We start from the raw sequence: 21748 nt of genomic DNA on the forward strand, positions 1-21748 counted from the left end.
TAAGGTAAATTAAAGAATATTTTACAAATTTTTAAGTTTTGTAAATTGACAAAATACTGCACAGCATATAGTTGTTTGTAAACATGTAAATGTGAACTAGGCAAATGTTTTAGCCCAGTGTAATTAAGCTTTCCAAAGAATATTATTTGTAAATTTAAAATCTTCTATAGGAGAGAGATATGTTAATTTGTTCCTTCTTGTATCCATTTCTAATATAGTTTATAAATATAAACTAAATTTTATGTTATAAAATAGAAAAATTAATTTTTTTTAGTATTATAAGAAAGTTTAGTAAAAATAAATTTTTGCATTGCCTTATTGAGTATAGAGCAGATCTTGGTAAGAAGTGGAAGGAGGTATATATGTGGCTGAAGATACAAATATTGAGAAAGGGATGTTTGTAAATACATTAGATATAGGAGGAATATGTGTGAGTACAAAGTATAAATCCTCCTCTGTGTGGTTTTTGTGTTTAATTTTTACTATTTCCTAGTATTCTAACTAGAGATTTTCTTCCTTCTAGAATTCTATGAAGAAATTCTTTCACTGGCATATAGTTTAACTTGCCACAGTATTTCCCCTCAAATGTGGCAACTTCTAGGTATATTATATGAAGTTTTTCAGCAGGATTGCTTTGAATACTTTACAGGTATGGCCTTGACCATATAATAACATGTTTGCTTTTCTTTGCCTACATTTTGTTTCCTTTGACACCTCAAATAAAAACACATGTGACTACAGTACTAATCAGAAAATGTTCTTATTTCCCTTTCGAGTAAATGGTGGAGCTATTGTAGCAGTATTTTTAGTTCTAGGTACATTGGCAGAGGAGATAGGCTGTATTTCTTCTTGTATCTTCAGTTAGTTTGCAACCACAGCATATATCCATACATTAATTCAATAACTATTTTCTGAACACCAATTATATTCCAAGTTTATTCTAAGCTCATCCATACAGTAGTGAACAAAATAGATAGCCCTTGCCTTTTCAAAGCTTATATTCTAGTCGGGGGAAAAGGGGAAATAGTCAAACAAGACAGAAAATGTGTAGTATGTCAGATGGTGATGAGTATAATGGAGAAAAGGAAAAAATTCAGAACAAGCACTACAGGAAATGGTAAGCATTTTAATCTTTCTGATCCACACTTTCCTCATCTATAAATAGGGCAGATTATCATTTTCATTTCTAGCATTACGCTTGCAAGGGAAGATAGTAATGTGTGAGTACTACAGAACTGTGATTTCAGTAGGAATAATTTATTTCTACTCCTGTTATTCAAGTCTCATTTGAATTTTGAATTTTTTTCCAGACATGATGCCTCTCCTGCATAATTATGTGACAATAGATACAAATACTTTACTATCAAATCCAAAACATTTAGAAATACTTTTTACAATGTGTAGAAAGGTAAGCACGTCCTAATTAATTGTCACGGGGGTTCTTACTAATATTTGAGTGTTTTACTTCAGGACACTCTTACAGTTAGTTTCTTATACATTTAGTTATTGTATTATCTTCATTAACATATATTTGTTATTTTGTATTTTCAGAAGGAGCTTGGAATTGTAATTTGAAAATTTTATGTTGTGTGTTGTACTTAACGAATGTTTGCCACTTTTATATTTTTGTTGTTGTTGTTTGCCACTTTTATATCTGTGTACTTTATAATTTTCAGGGTAAATAATTTTCTCTGTGTGTTTTTTTTTCTTTAAAAAATATAAACTTGCTACTTGATTAAAGAAAAGTGCTAGGAAAATTAATCATACGGTTCATCAATCAGTAACGGAATGTCACTGATCTTTTTTCTTTTATTTGAATTTATATACTAGAAACCACTAGATATAGATAATTTGAACATAAACAATATAAGACAAAAAATCATAGTAGTTGGAAAAAGGCATTATTTAGCTCAATACAAGATAATTTATGATCCACGTAATGGCTGCTGTTATATTTACACACAACATGATTGTCTGCAGTGTTGTTTTTACCACAGGTTAGATTTGGCCTTCTATTGGTTATATATATCTTGGAATCTTTGATGACTAAATAATCTTTTCCTTCTTCTTTAGGTAAATATATGTATGTACTTAACTCTAAAACTGTATCGCCTAAAGCTGGCAGGCAGTTTTTAGGAAACTCAAATAGCCAGAAACCAAAAAGTTTGGCCATGGAATTGGGAGTAAAATAGCTAGCATGCGACCCATTTCCCTCATTAGAAGAGATGTATACCAGAATCTGGTAAGAGATGTGAAATGCTAGTTAGTATATCTCGTTTAGGTCCCAGTTCAGTGATAAAGAGCCTGGGAAATTTTGGAAGTCAATAAACTTCTCCACATGTAAACTGAAGGGGTTGAATCATGATTTTTAAGAATTCATTTAGCTTTATGATAAACCATCTAGCTAAATCATAATCACCTGACAATCTACAGTTTTTTCCCTAAGTTATAGAAATAGCTGATAGTGAGGGAAAGGGGGAAAGAAAGCAAAAGGTAGAAAACATAACAATCCTATGTATTCCATTCGTAACTCAGAGCTGTTTTGTATTATAGCAGATATAGTAAAATTGATATTCATAATGATGTCCTTACACTTATCGAGCAGCATATTCTTGATTTAATTCTAGGTAATATTAATTGAATTCTTATTGTAGTCCAGATATTTCTTAAGCACTATATATATATTAACTTATTTAATCTTAGTGAAATTATCAGGAAGGTATCATATTTTTATCAGTGAGGAACTGAGTCGTAATTTCTTGCCCAAAGTTTAGTAAATTGTTCTAGGTCACATAGCTACCAGGTGTTAGAGCCCAACTTGAACCCAGGCAGTCTGGCTCCAGATCCCATTTTTTAAATTACAGGATATATTTTGTTCCTTTTCTTTTTGGCAAACAAAAACAAAACAAACCCTTAAGTAAATGCAATTTTGTAAAAAGGGAGTGATTTTTTTTTTTTCCTTTTTTGTATCGTATAATCCCATGAGATAGGTACTATTATCCTCATTGTATAGATTGGGACAGTAAGAAACAGAGGTTAAATAGCTTTTCTAAAAACACAGCTAATAAGTGGTAGAGCTGAGATTTTTGAACCAAGGCATTTTGGTTCCAGCGTCCATTCACATTTAGAAGCTAGATCTTGATATACTGCCCTAGAGGTAAAATTTCAAATTTATGTAAATAGTGTTGATTTTTGGTTTTGCCTGCTGTCTCCTTATGATTCAGCTCACTGTTTTCCAGCTTCCAAAATTTTTATTGCTGTATCTCTTTCCTTTTCTCTGTCTTTGTGGATATATGCCTTTAAAACCTCCTTACTGTCATTTTCATGGCCTTTGGCAGGAAATGAAATTAAGTGGGAGTGTTGAATCTGTCATCTTTATCTGGAATTTCTTTATAATTTGGTTTTCTGAAATTATATTTTTCTAAGAAATTATCCAATTCACCTAAGTTTTCAAAAACATAGAGGATAGTATTCTCAATAGTATTCTCTTATTTCTAATCTTTCATTTGTCTGTATTTATGTCTCTTTCATTCCTAATATTTTAAAATTTTGCTTTCATTACTTTTTAAAAATAATTTTGGCAAAAGTTGTCTACTTCATTAAGTCTTTTCAATGAATTTGCTTTGGATTTCTCTCTCTTTCATCTTTTAGTCTATATTTTAAATTTCTGCTCTCACATTTATTTCTTTTTCTTTTGTTTAAGTCTGTTCTTTTTCTTATGTCTTGTGTTTGGACCCTTATTAATTTCTCCATCTCTTTTAATTTCTAATATAACATGCTCTACTCTAGTAATCTTTTTTTTCTGGGAATCTTGTTATATAAGGCAATCATATTCCAAATTTTATGTATACACAGGTGCATTGTAGTTATTTATAGTACTGAAAATATAGAATTGCAATTGGGGAACAGTCTGGTAACTTTGTTATGTTCGTATGCTGTCATCCTAAATGATTATAATGTCCATGGAAAGCATTTCTAATTATGAAGTCCATGTAGGGAAATAGAAAGGTGTGTAATATGGTTATTAGGAAAAAAATGGGTGCATGTGAACAAGAATTCAAAATGAACATAAAAATAAAAAGTTTTGTTGTTTAAAAAGGTTGTTTGGTTTTCTTTTGATTTCATCTTATCGCTTTGTTTTGATGCCTTTAAATGGAAACTTCATTTATATGGATAAGTAACTCATGGAGCTTACTTCGTTAATCCAAAGTCAAATAAGTGAATTATTACCTATAAGGAATTAGAGTAGATGGAGAAGATAGATGGACTTTATTTTAACCTTCCTTCTTTGGGTAGGCAAGGTAAACTTGTAAAGCTATAATTTTCGTGGCTGAAATTATATGGGATATTTGCTTCACATAGCCTTGATTAAACTCAATGCAGTGTCACTCACTGTTGAGCCAAATTGTTATTACTGCAGGTACTATGTGGGGATGCAGGAGAAGATGCAGAATGTCATGCAGCCAAACTTCTCGAAGTCATCATTCTTCAGTGCAAAGGAAGGGGAATTGATCAGGTAATGTCTGGAAAGCATCTTACTTGATGTTCACGTTTAAAATTTACATGTCTGATTGACATTTTGTTTATATGAGTATTATGATGGAAAATTAAAAATATAGCCTTTGGTTTGTACTTTTTGGTGCAAGTTCTATTTAAATAACAAAGAAAAATAGCCATGCAATTTGGAAATTGTACCTTGCATTCCAGCTGAGAAAGGGATGCACAGAAAAATGTGCAGTAATGTAAGGGCTATCAATAAAATAATGAAGGAAAATAATATGTAAATTCTACTCAGTTGGAGTCCCAGAGGTATGCATGTTGACTTTACTTTTGTGTATGCTATTTAAATACTCCAAGATATCTTTTCTACCCAGAAATTAAGATTCTGTGAAAAAAAGAAAAAAGAAAAAGTTTCTCTTGACCAATTTAAAAAGTGTTGATTTAGGATGGCGGTGGCGGCGGTGGCTGCGGCGGTTGGCGCGGAGTAGCTGAGGTGGAAAAGGCGGCCACTGGGCCTCAGGCAGCCAGGAAATTTGTGAACCTTCCTCTTGCCATCTCTTAAGGGAGGACTGCTGCTGGTGGCCAGTCGTGGGGGCTGACTGCCACTTTGCCCTCGGCAGGAGAGGTTGCCTCATTTACAGGCAAGAGCTTTGAAGTGTGGAGCAGTAAAAGAACTATTTCTTAGCTGCAAAAGCGAGTCTCTAAACAGGGAACATGGTGCTGGGGCTGCTGTTGATGCTGCCAGGATCCCTGAGGCCGGGGCCGTGCTGAAGGTGGCCAGCTGTCCTATTCAGGATTCGAGGTTTCAGGCCGGCATAAAAGAAGATTCCTGGGAGTGCCCGAGCCGCGCCACGGGACTGAGTGAGCAGCCTGAGGCGGCGGCCGCTGAGAACGGGGACGGTGACGACACAGAGGCAGAGAGGGAGCCGCCCGATCTGGCACAGCCCCGTGAGTGACCCCCGGCCCGGCCCTGCTCTGGGGGCGGACGCCCGCCTGGCTTCCGCCTGCCCCACCAGGCCACTCACCAGCCATGAGGTAGCCTTAATTTTCTCAGGTGGTGGCGGCTCCGGCCCGGCTCGGCTCCTCACTGAGCCTTCCCACTTGCTTGCCATGGTGCGGGGCTTCCCGGGGCTTGCGGGCCGGCCTCCCCTCCCACTCCCTCCACGGTTCTCTGGCGGGGCTGGTGGCGTGGGGCGTCTCTGGCCAGCGTCAGGAGGGCAAGGAAGTACGGGCTGGGCCGACTGTCACTCCACCGCACCCTGGGCTCCAGCCCCCGGTAAACTTCCTGTTACCGGGAGGCAGATACCATCTCTGTGGCCACCAGTTCGGAAAAACGCCTAACCAATTTCTGGTTAGGAATAATGTGGTCGGAGAGTTCCTGAATTCGCTTGAACCTGCTGTAGAGCTGACTGCGGGCGGGCACCGGACTCGGTCCGCGACGGGGGATTCAAAGGTGAACAGTGTGCTGCGGGCTCCTCCTCCGAGGCGCTCACGCTCTGGTGTGGGAGATAAGACAAGTACACAAATAACCGTGATACCAAGAGGAAGGTGATAAGTCCCGAGAAAGATCTACACAGTGCTACAAAGGCACCCAGAGCGACCGGTTGTCTGCGCCTAGCAGAAACCTGGTAGACTTCCTGGGCAAGGCGGTGTCGAGCAGGGTCTTGAAGGCCCAGCTGATAGATGAGGGCTACAGAAGACACGTCCCAGCCCAGCCCAGTGCGCACAGAGCGGGGAGACATCTGGCTAGGGAGGCGGAGACTCGACAGAAACCACACACCCTGTGGGGTTGCCACTGCGTGATCGAACAGCCCGGGCCAGAGTGCACGGAACAGGGAGAAGTCCTGCATGGGAAGTGGAAGCTCAGCAGAGACCACACATCCTGTGGGATGGCCCCGTGATCCAGCAGCCCAGCCGAGTCCAAGCTGACCAGAGAGGTGGCTCCCCGGAGAGGCCTAAGACCCGAGGCAACCACACACACAAGGCACTAGAGGCCAGCTGAGCAGTCACGGAAGTACCATACCGAATTGGCAACCACAGCAACATCTTAGTTAGTCAAGAGTCTCAAACTGGTGGACTGTGAAACCCCCTGCCACAATGAATAAACATCAAAAAAAGATACCAGAAATATAAAAAATCAAGAAAGTACACCACCAAAAGTTAATAAATCTCAAACTCTAGATCCTATAGAACAAGAAGCGTTTGAAATGTCTGACAAGGAATTCCGAGTGATAATTCTAAGGAAACTGAATGAGATACAAGAAAACTCAGCTAGACATCATGATGAAAAGAGGAAAAGTATACAGGATCTGAAAGAGGAAATGTACAAGGAAATCAATGTCCTGAAAAAAAAAATGTAGCAGTACTTGCTGAACGGAAGAAGTTATTCAACGAAATAAAAAACACAACGGAGAGTTTAACCAGCAGGCTTGTCGAAGTTGAAGAGAGAACCTCTGAACTTGAAGATGGGCTGTTTGAAATAACACAAGCAGACAAAAAAAAAAAGAAAAAAGAATCAAAGACATTGAAGAAAATCTGAGAGAGATATCAGACAACCTTAGGCGCTCAAATATCTGAGTCATGGGTATTCCAGAAGGGGAGGAAAACGGAGATTGCATTGAAAACATATTCAACAAAATAATGGCAGAAAACTTCCCAGGTATAGGAAAAATCATAGATCTTCACATCCAGGAAGCTCAACGATCTCCAAACGTATTCAACCCAAAAAGGCCTTCTCCAAGACATGTTATAGTCAAATTGGCAAAACTCAAAGACAAAGAGAGAATATTAAAAGCTGCAAGAGAGAAGTGTCAAATCACCTATAAGGGAGCCCCAATCAGGCTAACATCAGACTTTTCATCACAAACCCTAAAAGCTAGAAAGGAATGGGATGATATTTTCAAAATACTAAAAGACAAAGATTGCCAGCCAAGAATACTCTACCCTGCAAGGCTATACTTCCGAAATGAAGTTCTCAGACAAATAAAAACTGCAGGAGCTCACCACCACACGACCACCGTTACAAGAAATTCTCAAGGGAGTACTAGGTTTGGTACGTGAAAAATAACTACTACTGCCATAAAAACCCAAGAAAAATCAAAACCCACTAGTATAATAAAAATGGCATTCATGAAGAGAAAACAAACAAACAAAAAGGCTATCTACAATCTAAGGAACCAACAAACACAGAAACCAAACAGTAAATCAGAAAGCAAGGAACAAAAGACACCTAAGACAACCAAACAACCAATAAAATGCTAGGAATAAATCAACACCTTTCAATAACAACTCTTAATGTAAAAGGCTTAAATTCCCCAATCAAAAGACACAAACTGGCTGACTGGATTAAAAAGGAGGACCCAACTATATGCTGCCTACAAGAGACCCACCTCACCCATAAAGATTCACATAGACAAAGAGTGAAAGGATGGAAAAAGATTTGCCATGCAAACAGAAAAGAAAAACGAGCTGGAGTAGCTATTCTTATATCTGACAAAGTAGACTTTAAACTAAAAACCATAAAAAGAGACAATGAGGGACACTACTTAATGATAAAAGGACTGATCCATCAAGAAGACATAACAATCATAAATATGTACGCACCCAATGTTGGAGCAGCGAGATTTATAAAACAAACTCTATTAGACCTAAAGAAGGAAATAGACACTAATACCATAATAGCAGGGGACCTGAACACCTCACTGTCCATATTAGACAGATCATCTAGGCAAAGAATCAGTAGAGAAACACAAGATCGAAACAAAACTCTAGACCAATTGGAATTGGCAGATATCTACAGAACATTCCATCAAACAACCTCAGAATATTCATTCTTCTCATCAGCACATGGATCATTCTCCAGGATAGATCACATATTAGGTCACAAATCAAGTCTCAATAAATTAAAAAAAAATTGTAATTATCCCATGTATTTTCTCAGACCACAATGGATTAAAACTAGAAATTAGTAACAAACGAAACTCTGGAAACTATACAAACACATGGAAATTAAACAGCGTTCTACTTAATGACATATGGGTCCAAGAAGAAATCAAGCAGGAAATCAAAAAATTTATTGCAACTAATGAAAATAATGATACATCATACCAAAACCTGTGGGATACTGCAAAAGCAGTATTAAGGGGGAAATATATTGCATTAAATGCTCACTTCAGAAGAATGGAAAGATGGCAAGTGAATAACCTAACACTTCACCTTAAAGAATTAGAAAAACAAGAACAATCCAAACCTAAAGTTAGCAGACGGAAAGAAATCATTAAGATCAGAGCAGAACTGAATGAAATTGAAACCCAAAAAACAATACAAAAGATCAGTGAATCACAAAGTTGGTTTTTTGAAAAGATAAATAAAATTGACAAACCATTAGCATGGCTAACAAAAAAAAGAAGAGAGAAGATTCAGATAACAAAAATTAGAAATGAAAAAGGTGATATTACAACTGAATCATCTGAAATACAAGGAATCATTCGAGACTACTATAAACAACTATCCGCCAACAAATTTGAAAATCTGGAGGAAATGGATAAATTTCTGGACACACACAAGCTCCCAAAACTGAGCCATGAAGATGTAGAAAATCTGAACAGACCAATAATAATAAAGGAGATGGAAGCTGTTATCAGAAGGCTCCCAACAAAGAAAAGACCAGGACCAGATGGATTCACAGCAGAATTTTACCAAACATTCAAAGAGGAATTGACACCAATTCTTTACAAACTATTCCAAAAGATTGAAATAGACGCAAATCTCCCAAACTCATTCTATGAAGCAAACATCATCCTGATACCAAAACCAGGTAAAGATATAACCAAAAAAGAAAACTACAGGCCGATATCCTTGATGAATATAGATGCAAAAGTCCTCACTAAAATACTAGCAAACAGAATACAGCAACACATACGTAAAATTATTCATCACGATCAAGTGGGATTCATCCCAGGGATGCAAGGTTGGTTCAACATACGCAAATCAATAAATGCGATACACCATATTAATAAAGTCAAACACAAGGGCCATATGATCATCTCTATAGATGCTGAAAAAGCATTTGACAAAATTCAGCACTCATTCATGACAAAGACCCTCTATAAGTTAGGTATAGAGGGAAAGTATCTCAACATAATTAAAGCCATATATGACAAACCCACTGCCAATATCATCCTGAATTGGGAAAAGCTGAGAGCTTTTCCTTTAAGAACAGGAACTAGACAAGGATGCCCACTCTCATCACTCCTATTCAACACAGTGTTGGAAGTACTAGCCAGAGCAATCAGAGAAGAGAAGGAAATAAAGGGCATCCAGATTGGAAAAGATGAAGTCAAACTGTCCCTGTTTGCAGATGACATGATCCTATATATCGAACAGCCTAAAACCTCTACAAAAAAACTCTTGGAATAGATAAATGATTTCAGCACAGTAGCAGGATACAAAATCAACACACAAAAATCAGTAGCATTTCTTTTCTCCAATAGTGAACCTGCAGAACGAGAAATCAAGAAAGCCTGCCCATTTACAATAGCCACCAAAAAAATAAAATACTTAGGAATTGAGTTAACCAAGGATGTGAAAAATCTCTATAATGAGAACTACAAACCACTGCTGAGAGAAATTAGAGAGGATACAAGAAGATGGAAAGATATCCCATACTCTTGGATTGGAAGAATCAATATAGTGAAAATGTCCATACTACCCAAAGTGATCTACAAATTCAATGCAATCCCCATCAAAATTCCAATGACATTTTTCTCAGAAATGGAAAGAACTATCCAGACATTTATTTGGAATAATAAAAGACCACGTGTAGCCAAAGCAATGCTGAGCAAAAAAAAATAAAGCTGGAGGCATAACCCTACCTGACTTTAAGCTATACTACAAAGCTATAATAACCAAAACAGTATGGTACTGGCATAAAAACAGACACACTGATCAATGGAATAGAATAGAGAATCCAGAAATCAACCCACACACTTACTGCCATTTGATCTTTGACAAAGGCACCAAGCCTATTCACTGGGGGAAGGGACTGCCTCTTCAGCAAATGGTGCTGGGAGTACTGGATATCTGTATGCAGGAGAATGAAACTAGACCCATACCTCTCACCATATACTAAAATCAACTCAAAATGAATTAAGTATTTAATTATATGCCCTGAAACAATAAAACTTCTTAAAGAAAACATAGGAGAAACACTTCAGGAAATAGGACTGGACACAGACTTCATGAATACGACCCCAAAAGCACGGGCAACCAAAGGAAAAATAAACAAACGGGATTATATCAACCTAAAAAGCTTCTGCGCAGCAAAAGAAACAATTAACAGAGTTAAAAGACAACCAACAGAGTGGGAGAAAATATTTGCAAAATATACATCTGACAAAGGATTAATATCCAGAATATATAAGGAGCTCCAACAGCTTTACAAGAAAAGAACAAGCAACCCAATTAAAAATTGGGCAAAAGAGCTAAGTAGACATTTCTCTAAGGAAGATATACAAATGGCCAACAGACATATGAAAAAATGCTCAGCATCACTCAGTATCCGGGAAATGCAAATCAAAACCACACTGAGATACCATCTAACCCCAGTTAGGATGGCTAAAATCCAACAGACTCTGAACGATAAATGCTGGTGAGGTTGCGGAGAAAAAGGAACTCCGATACATTGTTGGTGGGACTGCAAAATGGTGCAGCCTCTATGGAAAATGGTATGGAGGTTCCTCAAACAATTGCAGATAGATCTACCATATGACCCAGCTATGCTACTGCTGGGAATATACCCAGAGGAATGGAAATCATCAAGTCGACGGTATACCTATTCCCCAATGTTCATTGCAGCACTCTTTACAATAGCCAAGAGTTGGAACCAGCCCAAATGTCCATCATCGGATGAGTGGATACGGAAAATGTGGTAAATCTACACAATGGAATTCTACTCAGTTATAAAAACAAATGAAATACTGCCATTTGCAACAACATGGATGGACCTTGAGAGAATTATATTAAGTGAAACGAGTCAGGCACAGATAGAGAAATACCACATGTTCTCACTTATTGGTGGGAGCTAAAAATTAATATATGAATTCACACACACACACACACACACACACAAAAAAAAAAAAAAAGGGGGGGGGGAAGAAGATATAACAACCATAATTACTTGAAGTTGATATGACAAGGAAACAGAAAGGACATTGTTGGGGGGGAGGGAGAAGAGGGAGGAGGGAGGGAGTTTTTGGTAAGGGGCAACAATAATCAACCACAATGTATATTGACAAAATAAAAGTAAAAAAAAAATAAATAAACAAAAAGTGCTGCTTTATACCTTATATTTTTTATAAGGTATAAATTTATGTTTTTACAAAATTAATTCGATATTGGATACTATTGTGGTATGATGTTCAATTACTAAGAAAAAAGTGTTGAAGCATTCAAGTAAAATTATAAATTTCTTTTTTCTTTCAGTTCTGTAATTTTTGCTCCATGTATTTTTTATAGCAGCTTTATTGAGATGTAATTCATATACCATACATTTCATCCATTTAAAGTATATACTTCAATGATTTTTAGTGTATTGACAGAATTTTGCAACTATTACCACGATTTTAGAACATTTCATCACCCCCTCCAATGAAAACTCTTTATACCCATTAAGTCACTCCTTCTTTTCCCCAACACTGCCCCCAGCCAGAGACAACCACTAAGGTACTTTCAGTCTATAGATTTGCCTATTCTGGACATTTCATATAAATGGAATCATATGTGGTCCTTTGTGACTGGCTTCTTTCACTTAATATAAGGTTTATCTTTGTGGTAGTGTGTATCAGTACTTTATTTCTTTTTATTGCTGAATAATATTCCATCATATGGATATATGACATTTATTTTATTTATAAATCAGTTGTACGTTTGGGTTATTTCAACATTTTGGCTATCGTGAGTAAAGCTGTTATGTACATTTGTGTACAAATATTTGTGTGGACATATCATTTCCTAGCAATGGAATTGCTGGATTATATGGTAACTCCTTGTTTAATCATTTGAGGAACTGTCAAACTGTTTCTAAAGCAGCTGAACCATTTTCCGTTCTTACCAGCAGTGAATGAGGGTTCCAGTTTCTCCATGTCCTCATCCACACTTATTTTGTCTTTTTTGTGATAGTCGTTCTAGTGGGCATATAAACTGCTATCTCATTGTGGTTTTCATTTTTTCACCTGCTGATTGGCCTTTTGTATATCTTTTTCTTGAGAAATATTTAGTTGGATCCTTTGCTTACTTTTAATTGTGGTGTTTGTCTATTTATTATTGAGTTGGAGTTAACTATGTATTCTAGCTTAAAGTCCCTAATCAGATGTGATTTGCAAAAATTTTCTTGCAATTTGTGGGTTGTCTTTTTACATTCTTGATGGTATCCTTTGAAGCACAACAGTTTTTAATTTTGATGATGTCCAATTCATAATTTTCTTTTATTGCTGTGGTTGGTGTCATATTTAAGAAACATTGCTAAATCCAAGATCACAAAGATTTACCCATTTTCTTCTAAGAGTTTTAGTTCTTATATTTAGGAGTTTGATCCATTTTGAGTTAATTTTTATATGGTGTGAGGAAGGAATCCAAAATTATTTTTTTGCATGTGGATATCAAGTTGTTTCAGCACCATTTGTTGAAAAGACCATTTTTTCCCTATTGAGTTGCCTTGGTACTCTTGTCAAATCAATTGATCATAAATGTGAGGGTTTTTTTTTTTTTTTTTTTTGATCCTCATTCTATCTGATTTACTTATTTTTTTAAATTCTTATACCAGTACTGCATTGTCTTTATTACTATTGTTAATGTAGTAAGTTTTGAAATTGGGAAGTTTGAATCCTCCAACTTAGTTCTTTTGTAAGATTGTATTGGCTGTTCAAAGCCCTCTGAATTTCCATATGAGTTTTAGGATCAACTTATCAATTTCAGTAAAGAAGCCAGCTGGGATTGTGATAGGCATTGCACTGAATCTGTAGATCAGTTTGGGAAGTATTAACATTTTAAGAGTATTTAGTCTTATAATCTCTGATTATGGGACGTACTTTTTATTTATGTCATCTTTAATTTCTCTCAACATTTGGTAATTTGATCAGAGTATAAGTTTTACAATTTTATTCTTAAAATATTTCTAAGTATTTTCTTCTTTTTGATGCTGTTGTAAATGGAATTCTTAATTTCATTTTCTGGTTTATTGCCACTGTATCGAAATACAATTGTGTTTTGTGTGCTTAAGTGGTATCTTGCAACCTTGCTGAACTTGTTTATTAGTTTTAATAGTAGATTCTGTAAGATTTTCTATATACAAGGTCATATGAACTGCAAATAGAGTTTTACCTTTCCAATTTGGGTGCCTTTTATTTATTTTTCTTGGCTAATTGCTATGGCAAGGTTGTTGTGGCAAAATTGCAAGTACAATGTTGAATACATGTGATGAGAGTAGACATCTTACTACTGGTCTTACGGGGGAACATATTCAGTCTTTCACCATTAAGTCTGATGTTAGCTGTGGGTTTTTCATAGATGCCTTTTATCAGGTTAAGGAAGATCTTTGCTATTGCAAATTTGTTGAGTGCTCTTATGAAGGGGTGTTGAGTTTTGTCAAATGCTTTTTTCTGCATCTATTGAGATGATCATGTGGTTTTTAATCCTTTATTCTATTGATGTGTAGTGTATTGTATTAATTGATTTTCAGATGTTAAATCAACATTGCATTCTTGATATAAATCCCACTTGGCCATAGAATATGATCCTTTTTGTATATTTCTAGATTGTTTGATAATATTTTTTATAAAGTATTTTTGGGTCTGTATTCCTAAAAGTTAAGGATTTCTACTTTTCTCGTCTTGTGATTTCTTTGTCTGGCTTTGGTATCAGAGTAATGCTGGCCTCAGAAGGAGTTTGGGAAGTGTTCATTTCTCTTCTATTTTTTTGAACAGTTTGTGAATGATTGGTATTCTTATTTAACTGTTTGGTAGAATTTAGCATGAAGCCATGTGGGCCTGGTATTTTCTTTGTGGGTAGTTTTCAAATTACTAATTCAATCTCTTTGTTATAGGTCTATTCTTATTTTTAATTTTTAAAAACTCAATTTCAGTAATTAGCATCTTTCTAGGAATTTGTTCATTACATCTAAGTTATCTAATTTGTTGGCATGTGGTTGTTCATAGTATTTCCTTATATTTCTTTTTGTTTCTATAAGGTCCATAGTAATGACCCTATTTTATTCCTCATTTTAATAATTAGAGTTTTCTCTTTTTTTCTTGGTTAGTCAAGCTAAAGGTTTGTCAGTTTTGTTGATCTTTTCAAAGAAGCAACTTTTTGTTTTGTTATCTATTTTCCATTTCATTAGTTTCCACTCTAGTCTTTATTTTTTCCCTTCTGCTTGATTTGAGTTTAATTTGATGTTCTTTTTCCAGTGTTTTAGGGTAGAAGTTTAGGTTATTAACTCGAGATATTTTTTCTTCTGTAATATAAGCATCTACAGCTATAATTTCCCTTCTAAGCACTGATTTAGCTAAATTCCATAAGTTTTGGTATGTGTTTATTTTCATTCATCTCAAAATGTTTTCTAAATTCCCTTGTGATTTGTTCTGGACCCATTGGTTATTTAGTAGTGTGTTGTTTAATTTCCACATATTTGTGAATTCTCAAAATTCTTTCTGTTATTGATTTCTAATTTAACTTCATTGTGATTAGAGAACATACTTTGATTTCATTCCTTTTAAATATGTTGAGGCTTGTTTTACTGCCTCATTTATAGTCTGTGTGCATTTGAGAATAATGTATATTCTACTGTTGTTGGGTGTGTTCTATAGATGTTTGTGAGGTCTAGTTGGTTTACAATGTTAAATCTTGTATTTCCTTGCTGATCTTCTACCTGATTGTTCTATCCATTATTGAAAACGAGGTATTGAAATCTTTAACTGTTATTGTGGAATTGTCTGTTTTTCCCTTTAGTTCTGTTCATTTTCGCTTCATATATTTAGGGGCTCTGTTGTTAGATTTGTATGTGAGGGTACTTCAAAAAGTTTGTGAGATTAGAGATTGGGTCAGATTCAGGTTTGACTTTTTTGGTAAGTATACTTCATAGGTGATGGTGTATATTTCTCCCAGGAAAAATCCTCCAAAGATGACCAGCTATGTGTTTTATTATTATTATTCCTATTATTGTTATTGTTATTATTATTTATTTTAGTATAGTTATGAGCTTAGATTCAAATTTACTTGATGTGTTTCAATATATTTCAAGTACACAAAGTTGTTTCATCTTTGACCAGAGATACCCAGCATTCCTTTTGCAGCTGCATAGGGCTCTATTTCTGGATTTACATAGTTTGTCCAACCAGTCCCCATAATCGATTTTGTTTTAATATAATGTAAACAGATAATTTCAGTTTCACTAGTTTTAAAACTTCAGGGTTGCTTTTCATTTGTAATGGCTTTGCATGCAATAGTACATATTCGTTGAAATGAAACTTTAGTTTTAAAACATCTCACAGAACTTTTCCAATTTAGTTTACGTTTTCTTGTGGCTTTATTGATCTACAACTAATTATTTGACCATGGTAATAATTTTTGATGTAGCTAATATATGTGTTTTGCTGTCAAATCAGAACACAGAATACTCTGTATCAAAATGACAAGAAATTAATATAGAGTTAATCAAACTAGTTATCTCTTTGTAAAATCAGTCTTAAAAGTACCACTTATAGTCATGTGTTTTGATTTACTATGTCATCCTAAATAAGACTAGTATTCTGCTGATCTTGATGTGCATATATAGTTTGTCCTACTAAAGAAAACAGTAAATTTAACTCTTAAATTTCTACTTGAAAACTTCATTTTTAAACTTTAATTTTTAAAGGGGCTTATATTAAGACCTCAGAATTGTATTTTATACAAATCATTTCAGCCCATCCCTTTTAAGTGAAAATAACTGTCAGGAAATACTTGTAATAAAATAAAATTAGTTTATCAGTATCGCACTTTAGAATCAGTCAGATGATTTTATTTTAATGTGCAGTATCCACCATTTTTTTCTTCAGTCTTTTTCATCTTTCACTTATACCAACAGGAATTTTCTTTCTCAAGAGACATTCTGATTACATCATACTTAGTCTCAGTCTCATTTATTTATTTCCAATTTGTTGTCAAAGAATAATTTCACTGTAGTCATTTTACCTTAAACGTGGAAATGGCTGAGTCCATATTTGGATTATTGCCACCTTTTGAATGTAGATTCTTAAAGAACAATCTTCAACTAACTGTAATCTGCACTTAAAAAGGAAGATTTCCTGGCACTGCTGTAGGATTTCTTTTTGTCTATTTAATCTCTTTGGACTTTTTGAATATATAAATCATTTACATAATTCTAAAAATGAGTTAAGTAAGCAAAAATTTTATTGTCACTAAGACTGTCTTATTTACTGATAACACTCTTTGCCAACATTCAGCTTTCTATGAAAGATACTTAGTTGCTCTGTGTATGGTTGACTTTCTTTTTCTTTTTGTCTTCTAGTGCATTCCACTCTTTGTTCAACTTGTTTTGGAGAGATTAACTCGAGGGGTCAAAACCAGTGAGCTCCGTACTATGTGTCTTCAGGTTGCAATTGCTGCCTTGTACTACAACCCTGATTTGCTGCTACATACTTTAGAACGAATTCAGTTGCCTCACAACCCTGGACCTATCACTGTACAGTTTATAAATCAGTGGATGAATGATACAGATTGTTTTCTTGGGTATGTGTCTTTTGGATTTCACACTGCTTTTCTGTTTCTGGGAAGTTTACTTTTTAATATATACATATAGCATGTACAAAGATAATTTTCATATCTTAGGAATTATTTTTAGTGTATTGTTAACGTAATATTTAATTTTTAGAGAATTAAGAGTGTTTCAGCAATATAATCTAGTGGAAAGAATGTAGGCTCTGAAAATTAGATATAGCCTATCCCCACTTGTTTTTGACATATGCGTGTCCTTATATCTCTGGGCAATAAGAATTAAGTGTCTATCTGGGTTCCCTGACTATTAATGTCTGTGGATAAAAACATTCTAAATGGATTCAGGTTTCTAAGGAAGGTACCAGTCTAGCAAAGATGTAATGTACTGTCTCAGGATGTTTAACTCTTTGCAGATCTCAGGGGAGTCTGTTCTCAAATGTGGAGCCAGAAAGATTATTAGTCATAGTCCAGGTGCTGCCATGGTAGGAGAATTTGGCTTTATGTGGAGTGCTCTCCTAGTTTTCAAAGTAGGGACAGTGCGGTCCCAGGTAGTGGTTATGTGTCCATTTCAAGTCATCCAACACATAGTAGTGACCATGTTATGCTAGAATTTGAGCTAGATTGCTGTCATTTGTTTTAAAACACTGGAAATAACTTGTGTTCTTTTTAAGTTTTGTAAGATACTTAGAAAAATTTGCTGAGGGGAATAGACTTCCGGAAGAAGTAGTTAGGACACTGCTACATGGATGGGAGATAATGGAGCCTGGATTAGGATGCTAGAATTGGAATGGGGGAACATATTTACAAGCTGCTCTGTGAATTCTAATTTTTCTACTTGCAGGAGACTGTAATTTATTCCCGATTGAGATTTGTTATTAAATCCTTGAAGGGAAGAACATACTTTAAAATGAAATTGTGCTTAAAGTTATCTATGACAAAGATTTAGGGAGTAGAGGTTTGTTCATTCAGACTTAAGCAGTTGGTTTGCTTATGTCTTTATTAGCATCTATCAGCAATTTTCCAAAGATAGGCTGTCCCTGCTAGCTGTTGCATAGACTGGGCATCCTCGGATTGTGCTTCCTTGGATTCTGTAGAGCTCCATTTGATAATCATCTTCCCTGCTGTGACCCTCTTGACATCTGGTGTGCAGTACTAGTGAGGGGCCACATGATGAGAAATCCCTCAGGTCAAGTACAGTTCCTGTTACAGCATACTATTTGGGCATTAGAAACTTGAATGAACCAAGAAACGCAAGTAATGAAGAATAACAGAAGCTTATAATATATTCATTATTGGGTTTGTTCTATTATATTACTGTCATTTAAAACAAACTGAATCACTGCAAGTAAATTTTTTATTCATGCCTGCAATTTTAAGAATGTTATACCAATACAGTAGTTTTTAAATTCTTAACATTTTTAGTTTTAAACAATTTAGAAGAAACATTTAGTAGGAATATGTGTCTCACGTATATTGGTCAAACTTTTTTTTTCCTTCAGAAGTAAATTTTCCTTATCCTGTGTTATAGCAGAGGATTTTAATAGATTTATTTATAGCCATTAAGTTTAGCTTACTAGATGCTGGGTTTTTGAAAAAGCTTTGACATCTATGGTTAGTGTAAAGTATATGTGCCAAGAAATCTTGTATATCAATCTAGTGATGGAGAAGTCTAAGAAACTCTTCATATTTTCCTACTGTATAGGAATGTTATGCTGTTAAATACAGTTATTACTGCTTTAATAAACTCATATGCCAAGGCTCAGCTCAGATATAGCATTTATATTAATGATAAATTGATATTACAGCAATATTCACCATGTTAATTGCAGACTCCCATAGGTCTTTGACAATGATAATTGGTTTACGAAATTTGATTTAAATAGGATTTTATATACAGTACCACAAAATGGGGGATACCTTTGTATAATTATGATGAATGAACTTTAGAGTATACCTTGGCCATTTATTTTTATAGTTTCTCCAGAATTTGTCCTTTGTTGCATTTTTCATGACCACATTTTTTTTTTTTTCCTCCAAAATTTGCAGGCATCATGACCGGAAGATGTGTATAATAGGACTGAGTATCCTCTTGGAATTGCAGAATCGACCCCCTGCAGTAGATGCTGTGGTGGGACAGATTGTTCCTTCAATTCTTTTCCTTTTCCTTGGCCTAAAGCAGGTCTGTGCTACTAGACAACTTATAAACCGGGAAGATCATGCAAAACCAGGAAAAGCTGATATGGAAGAAAATGGTAAAGTCTTCTAATTGCAACGAATACTAAGATTAATTTCGAGTTGAGCATGCACTTTTTGAATATTAGTCTATTTGGAGTCATTAAACAGACTTGCATTCTTTGCCCTGCTGCACATTTTTAAAAAAAATTTTGTTTTATTTTGTCAATATACAATGTGGTTGATTATGGTGGCCCATTACCAAAACCTCCCTCCCACCTCCCTCTCCTCCCTCCCTCCCAACCACCTCATATCTGTTCTCTTGTTGTATCAACTTCAAGGAATTGTAACTGTTGTGTCTTCTTCCCTCCCCCCCACCTTTATTTGTGTATTTATTGATTGATTTTTAGCTACCACAAATAAGTGAGAACATGTGATATTTCTCTTTCTGTGCCTGACTCGTTTCACTTAGTATAATTCTAGGTCCATCCATGTTGTTGCAAATGGCAGTATTTCATTCGTTTTTATAGCTGAGTAGTATTCCATTGTGTAGATATACCACATTTTCCATATCCACTCATCTGATGATGGACATTTGGGCTGGTTCCAACTCTTAGCTATTGTAAAGAGTGCTGCAATGAACACTGGAGAGCAGGTATACCTTCGACTTGATGATTTCCATTCCTCTGGGTATATTTCCAGCAGTGGGATAGCTGGGTCATATGGTAGATCTATCTGCAATTGTTTGAGGAACCTCCATACCATTTTCCATAGAGGCTGCACCACTTTGCAGTCCCACCAACAGTGTAGGAGGGTTCCTTTTTCTCTGCAACCTTGCCAGCATTTATCATTCAGAGTCTTTTGGAAATTAGCCATCCTAACTGGGGTTAGATGGTATCTCAGTGTGGTTTTAATTTGCATTTCCCGGATGCTGAGTGATGTTGAGCATTTTTTCCTGTGTCTGTTGGCCATTCATATATCTTTCTTTGAGAAATGCCTGTTTAGCTCTTTTGCCCATTTTTTAATTGGGTAACTTGTTTTTTTGTTGTAAAGTTGTTTCAGTTCCTTGTATATTCTGGATATTAATCTTTTGTCAGATGTATATTTGGCAAATATTTTCTCCCACTCTGTTGGTTGTCTTTTAACTCTGTTAATTGTTTCTTTTGCTGTGCAGAAGCTTTTTAGTTTCATATAATCCCATTTGTTTATTTTTCCTTTGGTTGTCTGTGCTTTTGGGGTCATATTCATGAAGTTTGTGCCAAGTCCACTTCCTGAAGTGTTTCTCCTATGTTTTCTTTAAGAAATTTTATTGTTTCAGGGTGTATATTTAATTCTTTCATCCATTTTGAGTTGATTTTGGTATATGGTGAGAGGTATGGGTCTAGTTTCATTTTCCTGCATATAGATATCCAGTTATCCCAGCACCATTTGCTGAAGAGGCAGTCTCTTCCCCAGTGTATAGTTTGTCAAAGATCAGATGGCTGTAGGTGTGTGGATTGATTTCTGGATTCTCTATTCTATTCCATTGATCAGTGTGTCTGTTTTTATTCCAGTACCATGCTGTTTTGGTTATTATAGCTTTGCAGTATAGTTTAAAGTCAGGTAGTGTTATGCCTCCAGCTTTATTTTTTTTTTTTTTGCTCAGAATTGCTTTGGCTATGTGTGGTCTTTTGTTATTTCATATAACTGTCTGGATTGTTTTTTCCATTTCTGAGAAAAATGTCATTGGAATTTTGATGGGGATTGCATTGAATTTGTATATCACTTTGGGTAGTATGGACATTTTCACAGTGGTGGTTCTTCCAATCCAACAGCATGGGATATCTTTCCATCTTCTTGTGTCCTCTTTAATTTCTCCCAGCAGTGGTTTGTAGTTCTCATTATTGAGATTTTTCACATCTTTGGTTAACTCAATTCCTAAGGATTTTATTTTTTTTGTTGGCTATTTTAAATGGGCCGGCTTTCTTGATTTCTCTTTCTGCATGTTCACTATTGGAGAATATAAATGCTACTGATTTTTGTGTGTTGATTTTGTATCCTACTACTTTGCTGAAATCATTTATCAAGTCCAAGAGTTTTTTTGTAGAGGCTTTAGGCTGTTTGATATATAAGATCATGTCATCTGCAAAGAGGGACAGTTTGACTTCATCTTTTCCAATCTGGATGCCCTTTATTTCCTTCTCTGATTGCCCTGGCTAGTACTTCCATCACTTCATTGAATAGGAGTGGTGAGAGTGGGCGTCCTTGTCTAGTTCCTGTTCTTAATGATAATCCTGTTCAGGATGATATTGGCAGTGGGCTTATCATA

General features: G+C 35.6%; 1 protein-coding gene across 2 annotated transcripts in view; it reads left to right on the plus strand.

Annotated features, from left to right (window-relative positions):
• The window catches only part of IPO8 (importin 8), a 74196-nt gene that overhangs the window by 36972 nt on the left and 15476 nt on the right, over positions 1-21748 (plus strand). For both annotated transcript variants that reach the window (XM_063075234.1, XM_063075236.1), the window contains exons 18-22: positions 524-649; positions 1311-1408; positions 4421-4516; positions 17063-17283; positions 19315-19520. In XM_063075234.1, the coding sequence (XP_062931304.1) occupies positions 524-649; positions 1311-1408; positions 4421-4516; positions 17063-17283; positions 19315-19520 (747 nt within the window). The remainder of the gene's footprint in view (positions 1-523; positions 650-1310; positions 1409-4420; positions 4517-17062; positions 17284-19314; positions 19521-21748) is intronic.

Source organism: Cynocephalus volans, chromosome 12 (assembly GCF_027409185.1).
Source record: "Cynocephalus volans isolate mCynVol1 chromosome 12, mCynVol1.pri, whole genome shotgun sequence".
In the NCBI taxonomy this organism is placed as follows: domain Eukaryota; kingdom Metazoa; phylum Chordata; class Mammalia; order Dermoptera; family Cynocephalidae; genus Cynocephalus; species Cynocephalus volans.